Source organism: Anopheles nili, chromosome 2, assembly GCF_943737925.1.
Source record: "Anopheles nili chromosome 2, idAnoNiliSN_F5_01, whole genome shotgun sequence".
Classification (NCBI taxonomy): Eukaryota; Metazoa; Arthropoda; class Insecta; order Diptera; family Culicidae; genus Anopheles; species Anopheles nili.
The window spans coordinates 52,112,023-52,129,673 of NC_071291.1; the positions used below are offsets into that span (position 1 = coordinate 52,112,023).

At 47.1% G+C, this 17,651-nt stretch overlaps 2 protein-coding genes across 2 annotated transcripts in view; both read left to right on the top strand.

Moving 5' to 3' along the window:
• Positions 1–8,057, top strand: part of LOC128730422 (G1/S-specific cyclin-D2) — a 30,844-nt gene extending 22,787 nt beyond the window's left edge. The window contains exon 4 of the mRNA XM_053823469.1: positions 7,225–8,057. Within this exon, the coding sequence (XP_053679444.1) occupies positions 7,225–7,601 (377 nt within the window). The 3' untranslated portion in view covers positions 7,602–8,057. The remainder of the gene's footprint in view (positions 1–7,224) is intronic.
• A 4,506-nt stretch (positions 8,058–12,563) lies between these two features.
• On the top strand, positions 12,564–16,417 carry LOC128720830 (helicase POLQ-like). Its single transcript, XM_053814527.1, has 4 exons — positions 12,564–12,963; positions 13,067–16,062; positions 16,135–16,269; positions 16,346–16,417. Exons 1-4 carry the CDS (start codon positions 12,564–12,566, stop codon positions 16,415–16,417), a joined length of 3,603 nt encoding a protein of 1,200 aa, XP_053670502.1.
• Positions 16,418–17,651: the final 1,234 nt, after the last annotated feature.

Genomic DNA, 17,651 nt, shown 5'->3' on the forward strand with positions numbered 1-17,651 from the left:
TCTCGGTCCTCTAATAAGCCATTCGAGCGAACGGAGAACCTCCTCTAATATGCTTCATTAGAGTGCGCCTCTCTGGACCACCGGTGATCGAGATCCGTGCAGACACGTTAGCCTTCGAGGAAGAGACGTGCCCAGACGTGTAGCAGTAACCTTGGGCTTTAATCGCCACTACTCGCTCACTCGCTCACCCTCGAGGTCTGTCTGGATTTTTCGGTGTGCAAAAAAGGGGTTAAAATAGATTTATGGGAGCCCTGTCTCTCGCTCTCTCATTCATGTCCTCACACGTCTTCCAAGGATGGCTAATGGTGCTGGGACCCTCTCCGGGGTCTCGTGTGTCGAAAATATAAAGCAACCGCGCCGGCATGTTAAACTGAACCAAGCAGAACCTTTCTTCTTTGCAAAGCCTACCTTTTGAAGGTATCACCGAAGGCAACCGTGCATGCGTGCGAAATAAGTGTTCCACAATCGCGGGTCCTGCTCGCTCTCGTGGCGTTGCTGGTGATGCAAATTATGTATGCGCGCAAACCTTCTGATTTTTATTTCTCCTGTTTTCGCTGTGTTAACCCCCCCAAAGGCGGCGGACACACCAAACGATGTCCCGAAGTGCTCGTCTTCTGCAAATCGGTCGGTTAGAAAAGCCCCCTGTGTGAGCCCTTCGGAGACCAAGGCCTTGTGTCTTGGGCTCGTTAAAGCGCAGAAAGTGAGAGACCCTACGCGCCGCGCGGATCCTTTTTTTGTTTCTTGGTCATTTCTCGTTTATGGTCCTCATTCCCAGCAATCTTTAGCCGAGATTTCTTGCCTGTTGCTGCGATCCTGCATTTTCTCGCTCTCGTGTACCGCAAAAAGGATCGTTGTGCGCGAGCGCGGGGTTGTCTTTTTAAAACCCCGAAGCGCGTTCCTACAGCGAGAGAAGGCAGAAACTTTGAAAACTTGAAATTTCAGCAAACCCAAGGCGCCGGCGGTTGTACGCTTCCTGCTGCCGTTTTTCTTCCAAATGGCGCTTTCTCGCTCGTGGTTTGGCTGTAGGCTTTTCTTCGCCTGTTGCGGTGTGTGTGTGTGTGTGAGAGAGAGAGAGAGCGAGATCTTGACGAGGGCAAACAGGACGAGAGAAGGATGGCACATCGTACGGATCGAATCCGTGCGATTCGAAACGGTTCCCGTTTGAATCCCAAGCTCCCGGGGCTTTTGCGCACCGTATCCGTTTGATGCCGTTCTGATAAATTCGATTCTTTCAGCGCAAACTTATTGCCATCTTTCTTCGGTTTTGTATCGGAATCGGCAACGGCGATAATCTCAGCAAAAGGGATTTTTTGGGAATGATGAAGATCATGATGATGATGATGCCCCGCGCGATCGGCTGGAACGATCGAAGCGGTGTGTATCGCACATCGTGATAATTTATTTTTTCCGATAACGATCACACACCGAGGACTGCGGCGGTGTTGCTGAAAAGAAGTGGGCACAAGAAAGGACCTCCGTTTCGAGGGAAAGCCTGCTCTCGAGTAAACGCAATGCGGTTCCATTATTCACGAAATGATGCCGCTTTGCATTTTCAAATGCACCGCAAAATTAGTGTGCGCCCTGCAGCAGCAAAGCCTGACTGTGAGCGGCTTGGCATGAGTGTATTATTACCATTGTGTGCTGGCTGGTCGCCGCAGCTTTTGCTTTTAGAAATCGCATTTCCTTCCTCACGTGCTAGCGCGCGCAAACGTAAACGCTGCCGGCGGCGCAAAATTCCGAAGGACAACAAATCGGGCGATCCGTTCCACGTTGGGGTTCGCTTTTATTTGCTTCTGCGCAAGAAAAGCGAGAAAGAGGAGAAACACGACATATCCAGCAGATGTTGGTTTTGATCGCGAAGGAAATGAAAACAGAAAACTTAACGGCTCTCGGTGGCGTCCTGCGACGAATGCGACGAACGAAATAAATAATAATCATAATCAAATGCTATCGCACGGGGCAGCAAGGGAAGCGTTAGGATTCTAGCTGAAGCAGAGCTCCTTCGTATGTAAGTAAGGAAAACTATCCCAGTATGGTGAACGTGTTTCGTTTCGAACACCTTGACTGCGCCTTCCTACAACAATTGTACAATGTCTGATAAGGACTCGTGCTGCAACGTACTGCTCGCTTCTACCCTTCGTGATCTGGAAGGATGAGGAGGAGGATCAGGGACCCTTTTGGATAATTTTCAAAATTAAACAATCGCAAGCGTTCCTTGGCTCTCTCTCTCTCTCTACCTCTCACACAGCGCATCAGGATTCGTCGTATTTCGTGGATGTGACAAATAGAAACCTTCGACGTGTAAAGGACGAGAGGTGGAGGAGGCATCACCACCCCTGAACCTTTTCGCTCGTCTTGGTAGGGGTTGCATTTCCTTGAGCACCTTTTCCTGTCGCCTTCGGAAAGCCGTCCTGCGATTGAAATTGTAGCGATCGTTGATTATACGTACCACGCAACCGGGGGACGTAGGACGCGCACACACCAGGTGTTGAAGACGTTACATTGCAGCAGCAACAGCAGCTACGTGTAACAAGACGACCCACAACGCCCCACGGAAGCTATCGAAGTGGAAAAAAAGATATATAAAGACGCGAGCTAGCTGGGGAAAAAAAGCCCCGATGCGACATTTGTCGTCATTTGTGTCCTGTAAGGAGAACTGAAGGGGCTATTTCTTTCTGTATCACTTTTTTTTCGTTGATGCCATTCGAAATTCACCACACGCGCGTGTGTATGTGTCACAATGTGGCTGCTCCCGCCATCTGGGGCGATCATTCGCTTCTTGATCAATCGGTTAGATAACCGCTCGACGATTCCTTGCTTCCTTTTTTTGTTGTTGCGTATGTAGGCCCTCTCCGCATGCGATTCGCCCGTAATTGTACTTCCGTTATGTGGCAGTTCCTTCATTGGTCGCAGGGTGGAAATGGATGGCTGGTGAACCATTTTTTCATCGTGGAAAAGGTGCTCACAGGAAGCAGAAAGATGCATTTTTCTGAAGGCTTTGTTCCGCGGTGTTGGTGGGGAGTTGTGGCTTTCTTCCGGTGAAGGTAATGACAACCTCTTACGATCCTTACGGAAGAGACACGGAAGTAACGCCACCCTGCACTCGTTCTGCATGGAACAAATGATGGTAATTGTTTGGGTCGAAATGCATTTTGTCACAGTAGCCGCTAGAGGGGTGGATTTTTTTTCATCATTTATCCACGATCCATGACCCTACGTAATGGGGGAGACAGATTATTAATTAGTTTCACTAGGTTCAAGATAGGGTTTGTTCCTATAATGTAAGACGTCTTCAAGGGTTCTAGTGTGTAGGCTATCCGGATGGTGTCTTTCCTTTGCATGAGAAGTTGATATATTTGTTTCAAAGTCTCCAAACAGCGATATAAGCCCATTGTAACTGGCGTCATTTGATGACTCGCAAATATTATGGAGAACAATTTCAAATGACACCGATAGGGACGGTCATTGTACTTGGGTAAAATAACCTAACGCAGCCTTGAAGGGAACATTCGGTAATGAAATGACGTCCACCAAAGCGAAATTGTGCTCAAGCTACTAACCGAAAAGCGCCTCCGAAATTTAAGCACGTGTGATGCCACGCTATTGGAGGCATCGAAGCCGCATTTAAGATAATAGCCCTTGGTTCACCCGATGCATCCGCCGGCTTTCTTCCGCTTTTAGCCCAAGGTGCACGCAAACGAGCTAAACTAATCGAGCAAAACAGAGGAAACGAAAATATATCCATAAATGAGGGCAGGTGGTCGCTGTTGCATTGGCACCAGAGTACAAACAGAAGAACCAAAAAAAAAACAAGAGAGCAGCGGCAGGTGAGCGAGATGATCGGTCTTTTTTTCACTATCCTACGTCTGCGCGCTTCGTGTTAAAGGATACGCGAAGATATCCGGATCGATGCAGCAGTGGAAACGCATCACAGTGCCAGTGCAAGGTGCCCTCTCAGGGTGAATGGTGGCCCCTGAAGGGATGTGCAAGTCGCCACCCAAAAAAAATACACACACAACAAACCGAAAGCTCTAAATTACCACTGGAAAGAGGGAGGATAGAGAAGAGTGAGCGAACTAGCGTGTGTGGAAATGGACGCGATGACGACGAACGACAGGTGCCTTGCGCGTGAGTGATGTTGGTGGACCAATCGGGGGAAAAACATAAGGTCCGCGCGCGCGATCTGGTAGACAAAACAGAAATATGTTTCCTCTTCGAGCGTCTGATTATGGGGCGCCCATCATCCCAGCACACCCGGCGGATCGAAACGGAGAGAGAAATCCTTGATCGCATTTTTTTAATGTCCGATGGAACGCGTCTGGACTGCTTGTTGCAAGGTGCAGCTTTTGGTTCGCCCATCGAACGGCGTCGATCGAAGGTTGATCCGGGTTGCAATTCGAGAGCAGGATGTGTGTGTGTGTGTGCGGATCGAACGTTGCAGTTATCCTCCTGCAAGCCTGCTCTGGGGGAGCCTTTGTTTGTAAACAAAACCATGCCGAAGCAGTCAAAACGTGGCTCCAGCTGAAATGTTGGAAGTTTTCTCTTTTCAACCCCAATTTCAGCGAACCCCCCGAACCCGTATCGGCATGTGGTATGCGTGTGTGTGAGGAGGCAGAAGGACATTTAAACAACCGATGTACGGTTGCACCTGGCGCCCGCGGAAAGCTGCACGCACGCGTAAAAAGTCTGCCTCCCTCCACCCCACACGAGTTGAATGATGACGTTCACTAATTTTGCACCTTTTTAAAAGTATTATTCGCAACAAACCACCTCACCACACGCCAGCCAGCTGGCAGGGGGCAAATTTGTTCTTCTTTTCGTGGGTTTCCAACCGCGTCATCTGGTGCGTCGCGAACATCGACCGGATATCATTTAAATGCCCCGCGTGGAGCTGGGCGTTCACTGCAACAAACACACACACACACGACGACCACCGGTTCTGCGTGTTTGCAACATTATCAGCAAAAGCCCTGCGCGAGTGCATTCCTGAACGGGCGGATAAGATAGCGGAGAATGCGCGTAGCCCGATGTTGGAGCATTCTCAGTTGAATTCGAAGGAACAGCGAACAGTGTTCGGTTGTGCGCCTGTATGTGCAGAACTGAACCGTCAACTCAGCCCTCACTCTGTTGCTCGATGTATTCCCTTTTTACCACCCCATGGTGTGTGGGGGTGCATCGCACCAAACAGTGCCACTGCTGGACGCGACGATGGCGTAATTAGACTCAGTTTTATAACGTTCCGTTCGCTGTTTTTTTATATGCTACACCCTGTTCGGACGGGCTGGTGCTAATGTGCTGTGCGCCGCCTACGTAATCCGATACACTTCCGCTACGGTCTCGGGGAGCAGGGCTGGAGTGGCAGGTCGGTTTGGTGGAGAACCTTTTCGCCTCAACTCCTTGAGTAAGCACGCCGAGGGCACATGCAGAGTGCGACTGCTGACCAGCACATGGAATAAGTCACATTCTTTCGTGCGCGTCGTGCTGAAGGGATGGATTCCTTTTTTCGTTCCGTTTGAGTATTTTTTTATTGTTTTTCGTACCGAATGTAAAACGAAACGCGCTCTCCTTCAACGGCCCGTGAGGTTGGACGATTTCCCGGCGGTGCATTCCGTTAGGCAATGCATCCAATTTTGCCGACTTATTGCCAGCACTTTATGGATGGGCACGTAGAGGGGCCGGTCGGTTATCCTGCGCAAAATAAACAACATTAAAGGAAGAAAAAAAGGGCGCCCAGAGGAACCGATTCCGCATTCGAAAAGTGCATGACCGACCGGATTGCTTCGAATGCAATCGGTTGGGTGAGGTTGTAAATGTTTTGAGCCCTTCCAGCGGTGGGATTTTTGTTTATGATGAAGCTCTCGGAGCTCGAATGTATGCTAGAATCGCGTGCCCCTTTTTTCGGTGAGAACAGTGCTAAGACGCTTAATTTCTTCCTCTTTTTTACTTGGAAAACAATCGTTAGGATGAAAAAGCACCGCCGATTCCAAACCGGGCATGAATCTACCTCCGGGATGTTTATGGACTACTGGGCATTAAAAGCAATCGGTCGGTAGTTGTGTTTATGATCGTGCACCAAACGACGGGCTGAAAATGCCATCACCAAACCATACCAAATGTGCGGAATCCTTGCGCTCTCGGAAAAATCCCCGGCCGAAGGGATTATTTATTTACCCATCAAATTATGGTACAATTGTGTATGATTTACGAGGCAGGCCATCCATATTTGATTGGCGACGATCATTTGAGCTCATTTTCGGTTGGGTGTTTATTTCTTTCCGATAGATATTTGGGCTGATTTTCTCCGCAAAAAAGACCAACCAGGGAATATTGCTTTTGCGCTCGTTTTCGAACTCCGATTTTCTGTTGTGTATTTTTTTTTACTTCCTTCGTTAAGAGGGATGTGATGAGAGTAGTTCAAATAAATGCATCTCCATGACCGACCGCGATCGCCTCTTCCTTTTGGTCCTGTGAACTCATGACAACCACTCGCTACATCCGGTCCCCGATGTTGAGTTGTTTGTGATTATGGTCCGCAGGCAAGTAAGCAGAGAACAGTACAAAACAGCCCGAATATTTATTGTCCTTTCGGGAAGATCCTTCGGCGGTTGTATGTGTATTGGGTTCTTTTTTTTCCTTTTTCGTGCTGCAAGGAAAGCAAAAGCGCTTGCAAAAGCTTGCACAGAAATTTGAGCATAAGATAAACAACATCCTGCAAGAAGGACCAGGCTGAAATAGAATGGAAGAAAAACATCATCTTCTTGTTGCAGCCCACCGCATCCCACCTCCTCCTCTCTGGTATTGGTCACGGTGTAACAATTACACGCATACACAGAGAAAGAAGGATATTATGCGCGCTTTACGGTTCATCAGAAGTAGTGAAGAAAGACGGCTTGGTTGGCACGATTTATCGTTTTATTTTAGCTTTCACTACATATACTGCATCGTCCTTCGTTCGAGCATACCTTAATATGTGTGTGCACAGTACGGCAAGAAGACAAGCAAGAAAAATTTTATTGTAGCATAGCCGCGCCGGCGAATTCGCAGCATCTTCAAACGAATGTATCCTCAACTTCCTGTGTGGCTCTCCTTACCTGCGTCTTATGCGAAACGGTTCTCTGTTGCATTTTCTACGTCTGCGTTTTCACAAACATCGACACATTCGCTTGACGCCTCCAAAAACACCAGTGCGCTAACAAAACTTTTTCTCTTCTTGCCCCTTTACAGAAGCTATCTTCATGCAGATGGAACCCTCGCTGCTGGCCGTATCCTGTATTGCGTCGGCCACCCGGGGGCTGAACGTTTCGACCAAACTCGCCGTCGGCTACGATCTGTGCCGGCTAACGATGCACGATCTGGGCAAGATCGACGTCATCGTCAAAATCATCGAAGACATTGTGACTCGCGAAATCGCCGACAAACAGTGCCAGCAGCAGCAGGCCGCCCACCAGCAGGCCCAGCTTGCGGCAGCCGGTAGCAGTTGCAAGGAGCAGTATCAACAGGCTCCCCAAAAGCTTTCCTCGGCCAACGCCAGCAGTAGTACGGTTCCGCCCCAGCAGCAGCAACCGGAAACGCCAACCGATGTACAGTTTATCTATTTCTAGTAAGAAAGTCCGGGATGTTCGTCGCGCGGGTGGGGAAACAACCATGCCTTTCTCTTCTCACCTCAGTGCCAAGTTGTTTCAATCGCGTTGCACATTATCTCTAAGAATGGAACTAACATGTAAGGGAACTTCTATATAGAAGGAATGAGATAAAGAAAGAAGGAGAGAGAGAGAGAGAGAGGAAAAGGCTACGCACGACAAATAATAACCAAAAATATCAAAGGATTATATAAAAAAAAAACAAAAATATCAAAAAAATAGCGTTCAGCTCATGAGAGAACACCCGCTACTTACTTGTCATGGTTGCGCAGTTAGTTCCAAGCTGATTGTAGTCGATAAGCTTTATCCCAAGTTTAATTCATCCTTAGCCACATCCTGGCGGTCCTTATGAGGGTGTAATACCCTAACCCACCTGGCGGAGGTCGCTTTTCTATGTATATATTACTCAGTTAGGAATTTCCCTTCATTTTCACCTCCGTTATCACTTCCCATTGTTTCGCCTTTCTATCTTTACTTAGTTTTTCTTATTGATATAAGTAACAGGAATTCTTTTTGCGTTTTGTGTTCAATTCTACGAAGCTGTTGAAAACTTTGAGGAAAAAGAAAAGAAAAAGGAAAACGCTTACAACATTGAAATTTCTATTCAAGTTTTGTTACTTTGTGTGAAGTTCACGCTTCATGGTCGTTTTTTTAAATACATATATAACTACTCTGCGCGTTGAGCATTCACGAGCTTGCGCGCGCGCGACTGCTCGTGATATCGCGATAACGCGCGCGACAATGTACAAAAGATATATTTGTTTGAGAGAGAGAAAAGAGACAGCACGTAAGGCGCGGTGGTAAAAAAAACGCGAGAAAGTAAATACACAGGCGCACATAGCAAAGCAGATAGCATTTAAAGGGACGCCCGACTGAATGAAGTACGCATTTATCACCCCATCGTCTCCTTCCAACCACCCTTGCTCTGTTCCAGTTTTTAGGGAAAACCATTACCACCAGGGCAAGAAAACGCCATTCATGATAAGAACCGCCGTGCCCTTTCGGACTCCTTTTGGTAGTCGGAATTGGTCGCGATAAGAAGTTGGCACTATTTTTCCTTATCTCCGCTTCTTTGGACCATTTTTTTTGTTACTTTTCCATCAACAGAAGGTGTTGCGGATATTCGTGACAAGCGGCACGACCCAATCGATTCTACCCGATAGCTCTCCTCCATTCGTGTCCTCTATTCGGTGTCTCGCTTGCCGTCTGTAAATAAACCCATCTGTGGCAAGAGATGTCGAAAGAGAGTAACGTCGTGCGCCAATAAGCTAGCCTAGAACATCGTCATGCACAAATGGGCCTTTTTCTCGTTAGTTTTCTTCTGTTTTGATCAGTATCGATTATATATTCTTATCTTAATCTCGATCTGTTATGTTTCACCATTCTACGTATAATGTTACTTGTTTCCATCGATTTTCTTTAGACACTCCACTTTAATATGTGCTCTAACCTTACCACAAACTATAAGAGTTTGATGTTGGCAAACGACAAAAAATATTCGCTAGTTGTTAGATTTATTCGCGCAAAAGTAAAAAAATGTGCAAAAACACTAAGTACGATAAAGAAAAGGAACATACAAACAAATACAAACGGAAACCACATACGCTTTTGATGATAAGTAGTAAAATGGAGCATCAATATGCGCTTTAAATTCTGCATAGTAGTAGCAGTTGGCAGGGAAGGTTTTGGCATGCTCCTCTCGTCTGGGTCGCGGTCGGGAGGAGTGTGGTAAGAAAAGAGAACGGTAACAACATGTAGTAAATTTGTAGAGACCCTACGTGACGGCCTGGTTTTACCTATTCCATCTCACTCTTCGCACACCATGTGTTGCACGATCCGTACGAAGTACAAAAGCGCAAGGAAATAACGAACGGCAGAGGAAGGTGCATCGAATGCAGTGCCAGTAGTTGCGCTTGCTCTAGTTATTTTGCTCCCCTTGCGCTCCTAGCGATAAGCGTCGTATGGAACAGCGTATTCTGAAGGTATAGATGAAAGTTCTCACCATTCTTTGGCTTTTGATTGATGCATTATCAGTCCAAGGTGTCCACTACAACTCCCTACATGACATATCAACCTGTTGGGTATGTTAAATGGCTTTGTTTGATCTATTGACATCCGTTGCATTTACCGCCACACATGTTTATAGTTCTGAGAAATGTTTTAATGGTTTTTTTTCTCTTGATCCTCTTAAAGGAGAGCAAAGCAACAAAAATAGATAGCAAAACGAGAGGATGGAAAGCGAATAGATGTTTGTTAATTTATTTATTGAAATGACATCTGGAGATCCGCACAAACAGAGAGGAAAATGGTAAAACGTGGGTATGTTATGGTTGGATCTAGCAAAGCACTAGCAAAGAAAGTTGAATATCTGATAGAAATTAATTTGCTCGAGTAAATAAATATTAGATGAGTTAAGAAGAAAAAAATCTATTATAGAAACAAATTCAATAGTGTGGGCAGGATGAAATTCAGTTCAAGTTAGGGAAAAAGATAATGTTGAGAGATCGGAGATAAGCATTAGCATTTAAACACATATACTAAATGAGTAGTTTATAATTTTTACCAAAGAATTTGTATGAGTCTAATTTAAGCTAGCATAGGCTGCAAGAGTGCAGGGGAGTAGATTTATGGGAAGCAGTAGCCAATAAGAACCACTGGGGAATGCAAAGATATGCTAAAAAGAAGATAGCAGAGATGGAAGAGTTAGCGCGTTTTCAAAACCGTGTCCTGTTAGTTGGTTGATGCTTCAGGGAGGAAAATCAGTTAGCAAAAGTAGCCAGTGGCTACTACCTTCTAAAAGGCACAGTTTTTTTTACATAAAGAAAAACCAATGTTCGAGCGATGCCATTACAACGCACATTCTTACAAACTTTAACTAGAGCTCAAGCTGTTATTAAGCCTGTATACTAATCAGTCCGAAGCACTACGGTGCAAGACGTTTCAGCACAAGCTAGAATAGGAATCGTAACCGAATCTTATGCAATACGGTTACTGCTGTTTATAGCAGAGGATGATCATATGTAGCGGCTTTTGCTGTATGGGTTCTAATACCAGTGCACCGCTAGGGATATCAATACCATTATCTCACACACTGCAGGGTCTTTGTAGCTCGACTTTTTTATTCGCGATAGCTGCGAGCATACGGAGCGCGAGACTTATATTTTAGTGCTCACCGATCTCATAACTAGATAGGATTTAAGTCAAAACATTACACTACTAGGGAGTAGGAAATAAAATGTAAAATAGATTCTAAGAGTGATATAAATAACAGTTGCAGATGAGTTTAGGGAAATGTCCGGTCTCCACAATAGCATGGATGTACATAATGGGCGATACCGCAAACATAAAATAGGCTTAAACAAGGACTAGGACTTGTAAATTATGGTATAAGGCGTTCAAACGCTGTATCTAGAACGGATTTGAATCATCTTGCTGCCGAGATTGGAGCGCACATCTTACCTACTTAAAAGACGGAAACTAAGTTTTTTTCTAGGGAAAAGGTTTAAATAACCATTTTTTTTTCTATTTTGGTATTTGATCCATTAGTTCCAGTTTTGTTTCTTTGGTAAATTCCATCTATTTTTTTTGTTAATCTAGTCTTAATTAAGAGAATTTATATTAATTTATACGATCATACAAACCAAAACCAAAATTGTCAGCAACAGAAATGCAAGGAAAGGAGATAAAATGAAAGATTTGATGAACGAGCCGAAAACAAATCACAGATGGAAAGCAAACATGCTTATCGCCCAGCATTGTTTGCCAGAGAACATGAAAATTTAGTTTCTTGCATTATTAGTACATTATTCATCTTTTTTCATGTCAGAATAGAATTGTATTAAGGGTGCTACTGAGAAAGGTGCATATATTTGATCAAACACAAAATTTGCACTACGTCGTGTTTGTGTGCTTTATAACATTATGTCATACATGTCATATATTGATGTATTAACGGCGTGCTTTTGTTTTTTTTGAGAAGTAATAAGCTACTATTAAACAGAGCAACGAAATAATAAAAACGAATTCCTACAAACAACTCTCGTCAGCAGTTATGTAAAGTATGTATCGTTAGAGTGCCGATAAAAGGCGATGAAATAGCGGCTAAGTTATTCCATTAAGCGCATGCGTACAGTCCTTAGGTCAGATCGTATGTTATTGGTTCTGCAGATACACCGGTTGCAGGATAAGGAACATTCAGGATTGCGCTGCTATGGTTTAGAGAGTATCGAAACTCGAACCTCTAGAGTGCTGCCGAAAAACAATGCGTGCGTGGTTCGAGGTGTATTCCCATGGCATGTAATTATTTATCGTGAGTCGTTTTGTCTTATTATGTTCAATGAAAATAAAACTGATACAAATAAACCGTACTGGAAAATAAATTTGCAAATAGCTTTTGAATTTCTCTGTGGCGTGATCCGAAAGTGGTGAATATACAGAAATCAACTGGTCCTCGCGGAATCGTGAACAATTTTGGCGCAATTCTTCTAATGTGCAGCACGCAGCCACAAATGAATTATTTCGTGTGAAATATTTCAAGTAGCATTATTCAGTATTTCAATACACAAAATGTGCAACCAATGTTGACTAAATATTTGTTTTTCTATTGTGATTAATTCATGGATTTGTTTCAACATCCCAGTAGTTGCAAAAGATATTATGAAGTCATACATTAGAGTGTACTTTTTAGTGAATCGCTAGTTTCACGGAATTTTGCGTCATATGAAATTTATTAGCTGCAGGGAGCTGTCAATTTGACAAAACCTCACTAGCTGATAGGAATACGGCTTGTCCATTTTTTTTAATCAACAAACATAACCGGCGAGGCGATCCGCATAACGCCCGCCTGAATATACAGATTAAAATAGCGAAGTAATGTGTTATCTGTTCTTGGACCCGTTCTGACAAAAGTGTACAGTATAAATCATGTCGAAAAATACAACCAACCTCAACTCACGCAACTTTGCAATGCCGCCTGTGCGGCTTCCACCAAAAGCCCGAAGAGGCTTGATGCCGCTCGATCATCGACCCCAGCCGATAGCAACAACATCGGCGAAACCAAGTACCTCGTCGTATCGAGCACCTGTTGCTGTTCGGTCGAGCAAACGCAAGGATGAATCGTCCTCAGCCGCCCTCATGGATCTGGACAACACCCTTTTCAACGATGTCGATTTGGATAGCATCCAAAAGCAGATCGAATCCCCTCCGTCCGTTCGCCTTTCCACCGCAAACCCCAAACAAGGATCTCCGTCGATTATGGCTTCCCGCATCAACCGTAGCCAGGCGAAGACACCCTTGGGCCCGAAAAGGGGACATTCACTAGGAGGTACGTTGCTTCGGTGCGAGAATCGCTCAGCCTACTAAGCTGGCTGAAACAAGCTGTCAAACGCGAAATGATGCCATCTAATGAATTCATTTTTTCCCGCCAGAATCCAGCCCAAATGTTGCGTCCAGCACTCTGAAGCGACGGAAATCCGGTGGGACGCCAATGTACGTCCTTCAGATGACTATGCCGGACCAACCGCCAGAAGAAAAGCACTACGAGAATCCACCGAGCCAAACCATGAAAGACAGCGGCTGTTCGGACCATATGTTTGCGCCGAGATTCGACGAAGACGAGCACCTGATGTCGGAGATGCTCCCGTGCGGTCAGCCCACGAGCACCGAGCAGCTGATCCGGGATAAGCTGCGTAAGATCGAAACTCTCCGGGTTGGTTCGCAGTTACAGGGCCAGGTGAAAGACGACGCAGGATTCGAGGTGTACACGAACCGCACCATCTGCACCCAGTACATGCGGCTCGACCAGACCGTGATGGAGGCGAATTCGGAGAAGATCGATCAGATCCGAGCCTCCCAGCTGGAGAGCGACCCGGAAGGGCGTATTTGGCAATGTGTGCGCTCCCAGTCCGACGGTAAGGAGAACCTACCACAGGCGCACCAGGACCCAGTGAGTGAACTGGAGCGCGTATTTGCGAATTGCGAACAAACGCTGTTCGACATGACGAACTTATTTGCCGATGAATCATCACCGGTTCGGATGCAATCGAGCTTGGCAGCTATTAACTGGGACGAGGAGGTCCCGTTGCCAGAGCCTGTTCCCGCGGCGGTTCCGCCTCGTGTCACGTCGCTCTTCCTCGATAAGGGGCCGTTTTTCGGATTGCCCGCTACTGCTCAGCGTATTTTGCGAGACTTCCGTGGCATCAAGGACCTGTACGATTGGCAGCGTGAGTGCCTCCTTCTTCCCGCCATCCAGGAGCGGCGCAATCTCATCTACGCACTTCCCACCAGTGGTGGCAAAACGCTCGTGGCCGAGGTTCTGATGCTGCGCGAAGTGCTGTGCCGGTTGAGAAACGTTATTTTTGTCGTGCCGTACGTTTCCCTGGCACAGGAGAAGATGATCGCACTCAGCCCGTTCGCGCTCGAGCTGCAGTTCCTGCTGGAGGAGTACAGCGGTGGAAAGGGGCAGTGTCCACCGCGCCGGCGTCGCAAGAAGAACGCGATATTCGTGTGCACAATCGAGAAATCACTGCTGCTGTTGGATTCCCTGGTGCAGGAAGGACGAGCAAACGAGATCGGGCTGGTCGTGATCGACGAACTGCACATGATAGGTGAACCACGCCGTGGTGCCAATCTGGAGATGCTGATTACCAAAGTGCAGGTGTTGCGCGCCGGCATCCAGATCGTGGGCATGAGCGCCACGATCGGCAACCTGAACGAGGTTGCCCGATTCATGATGGCGGATGTGTACTGCCGCAACTTCCGGCCCGTCGAGCTGAAGGAGTACGTCAAGTGCGAGAAGGACATGTACGAGGTGCGCGATCAGAACCACGTGGAGCGCTCGGCGGACGTGTTCGGTGCGAAGCGTCCGGTAGAGTTTACGGACGACTGTTCGGACGAGCTGCGGCGGATCGATTCCGACCACGTGGTGCGGCTCGTGATGCAGGTCATACCGGAGAGCTCCTGTTTGGTGTTTTGCGGCACGAAGAGCATGTGCGAGGGTTTGTGCGCGTTGTTGGCGCAATATCTGCCCGCCCGGTTCGCGGAACACCGTGCCGAGGAGCGCGAGCAGCTCGTGCACATGATGCAGTTAGAAGGATCGGTCGCGCCTATCCTGCAGAAAGGGATACGCGTCGGAGCCGCCTATCACCACGCCGGGTTGACGCACGACGAGCGGCGCAGTATCGAGGACGCGTACCGTTCAGGTGTCATCTCGGTGATCGCTTGCACCTCGACGTTGGCTGCAGGAGTCAATTTGCCGGCTCGCCGTGTCATCATCCGTTCGCCGTATATGGGTGGAAATTTTCTCACGCTCAGCCGCTACAAGCAGATGGTTGGGCGGGCAGGTCGGGCCGGTTTCGGGGAAACCGGTGATTCGATCCTGATCTGTCCTCAGCGTGACATTTCTCGGGTGTGTGAGATGCTTTGCTCACCGATGGACATCGCCGAATCGGCACTGATCGCGGATGATCGGACGCAGTTTAAGTCGCTGTTGCTGAGTGCGATTGGGTTGGAGGTGTGCACGACACGGAACGCACTACAAGCACTCGTCCAGAGTACGCTGCTTGCGCAACAGGCGCAACGTCGATCGTTCGATCTAGAATCCATCACAGACCAAACGATCGTGGATTTGTACCAAGGCAACGCGATCAAGGCACGGATTGATAGCTGTCTGCGCAATCCGCCCAACATGCTGGTGCAGATCGGTCCCGATTCGAGTTCCCCGCAGAAGACTTCCACCACACCTCATCAGTCCTCTGCTGATCCTTCAGCCACGCGTGCCTTCATTCGCGTCCACAAATCACCGTCCCATCCGGGGAAGGTGGTCAAAACCATCGAGCGTACGAGCCTGCTGGAGGTGAACCGGCTCGGTAAAGCAGCGATTCGAGCCGGGTTCGACATGGAGCGAGCCGTGCGGTACTACGACGAGATGAAAACCCTCGGCGAACGGTTGTGCGTGCTGGACGAGTACGATCTGCTGCACCTGATCGTGCTCGAAGAGGGCAACGAAGTCCGACATAACATGGACATGATCATCGACGTGGTGCATCGCCTGTCGAGCGAAAAGTTGCTGATCGCCGAGCGGTTCGGCATCGACAACGGGACGATTAGCAAGATCTTCTCCCGTCGCTTTATAGCCGATGTACCGATGGCGAAGGTGAACCGGTTCGTCCGCGTGTTGATAGTTCACGAGCTATGGCGTCAGACGCCCGTACATGAGGTGGCGCAACAGTACCACGCGAAGGCTGGCGCGTTGCAGTCCCTTATGACTAACACTGCCGGGACGGCGTATAGTTTGTTACGCATGAGCGAAGAACTCCCGGAGATGTGGGCCTTTAAGCATCTCCTGACGGGCATGACGGAACGACTCTCACAATACAGCAAGCTTGAGCTGCAACCGTTGTTAGAACTGCCATTAGTGAAGTTGGTAAGTGAGGTGATCTACGCTGGGATTCGCTCTCAAATCCGATTAATGTATAACCCATTTTCTACACCGCAGGGACGAGCTCGACAACTGTTTCGTGCCGGTTACACCACACTAGCATCGATTGCGCGTGCCACGTCGAAGGAACTGGTCGAGTCCATCGAGCACCTGAACTACCGGACGGCGCGCCAGCTAATACTGTGTGCGAAGGTGAGTCTGGATAGGTCTGGTCCGCTGAGCAAAACTCTTGCCGTATGCTAACCGAACCGTATTACACTTCACGCAGGCTAAACTAATGGACGAAGTGGATGCTCTACGTGACCAGGCGGAGGAGTACCTTTCTCAGCTCAAACGCTAGGATGGATTGGTCGTGTTTTCCAGCATCACTCATATTTTCTAATGTTTACTTTAGCGCGTATGCCTTAGCTAAAAGACTGAGTTGGCTATAAGCCTAAGAATTAATATCGAACTTAGATAGTTACATTGACGAATTCTAGCAAAAGTTAGTTTTGTACGCTACCGGGCGTTTGTTACACCAGATTTGTTGCCCTCGGAAGGATGGATGCGTGTATCATATTTATGAGATCTCCCTTTTTCTTTATCTTATTATCGTTATTGAATTATTGTTGAATTTTTTTCATACTTTGTTACGTGAAATCATTTTGCCATGAATTAATAGGGTTTTCACTCGACATTTTTTAATATTTGTTACATGAAATAAAACAAAGTATTACCTAAATACCCTTGTAAATAATGCTCTTAATATTTAGTAAATGATGGCCGCTAATACAGTTCCACAAGCCTATTCCGAACGGCAGATAAGTGCCTCTAATCGTCTCCAGTTCTGTGAGAGTTGCAAGGTCTGTAAAGTCTCCAAATCGGTTCTGCTTGGGGTTAGATAGCTGAATATATCGTAAAGCTGATCCTGTACCTCCCGGTTGGCTGCTTGCAAGGAATCGTGTAAGGCAGAAAGGCACGATGTGGAACCCATTTGGTTGGTCGTGAAACAACCGATGACGCAAGAAAATGCAAGCAAAATGTAATGAGAAAATAAACAATCTTTTTGAAATCTATTGATCAAAAAAGAATACTTTCGTGTATATTTTTACCACCCTTTGAGATGCTGGTCCTGGATGCCTTCCTTTATTGTTCAAATTTCGCCACTGAATATCAAAAACCTTATCAAAACTCTCCAGCATTTCTTAGCCACCCAAATAGCTCGCGTCCGCCAAGTACTTTACATTCACGACAGACGAAATCCCATTTTTACCGTCACCAGAAAAGAAAGACCTCACGCCGCGTCCTTGCTGTGCGGGAGCATTTTACGGCGTCAAATTTTGCAATCGACTAACCGTCTATAATAACAGGAGAGCATGACTCGAGGAGGCTACTTGCAGCTGGTATCCCATCCGTAATTGATCTTACTTGTCACCCTAGGGATAGTTTACATTTCTCTCATGTTTCCACACGCTTACCAATACTGGGTGCTTGCGCTCTCTAGCGTTATCAATTAGCGAATATCGCCGCACTTTCGGGGGCGTGATTATCCGCCGCGATCACCATCGACGTATTTAGGTGCACTGTGGGTTCTT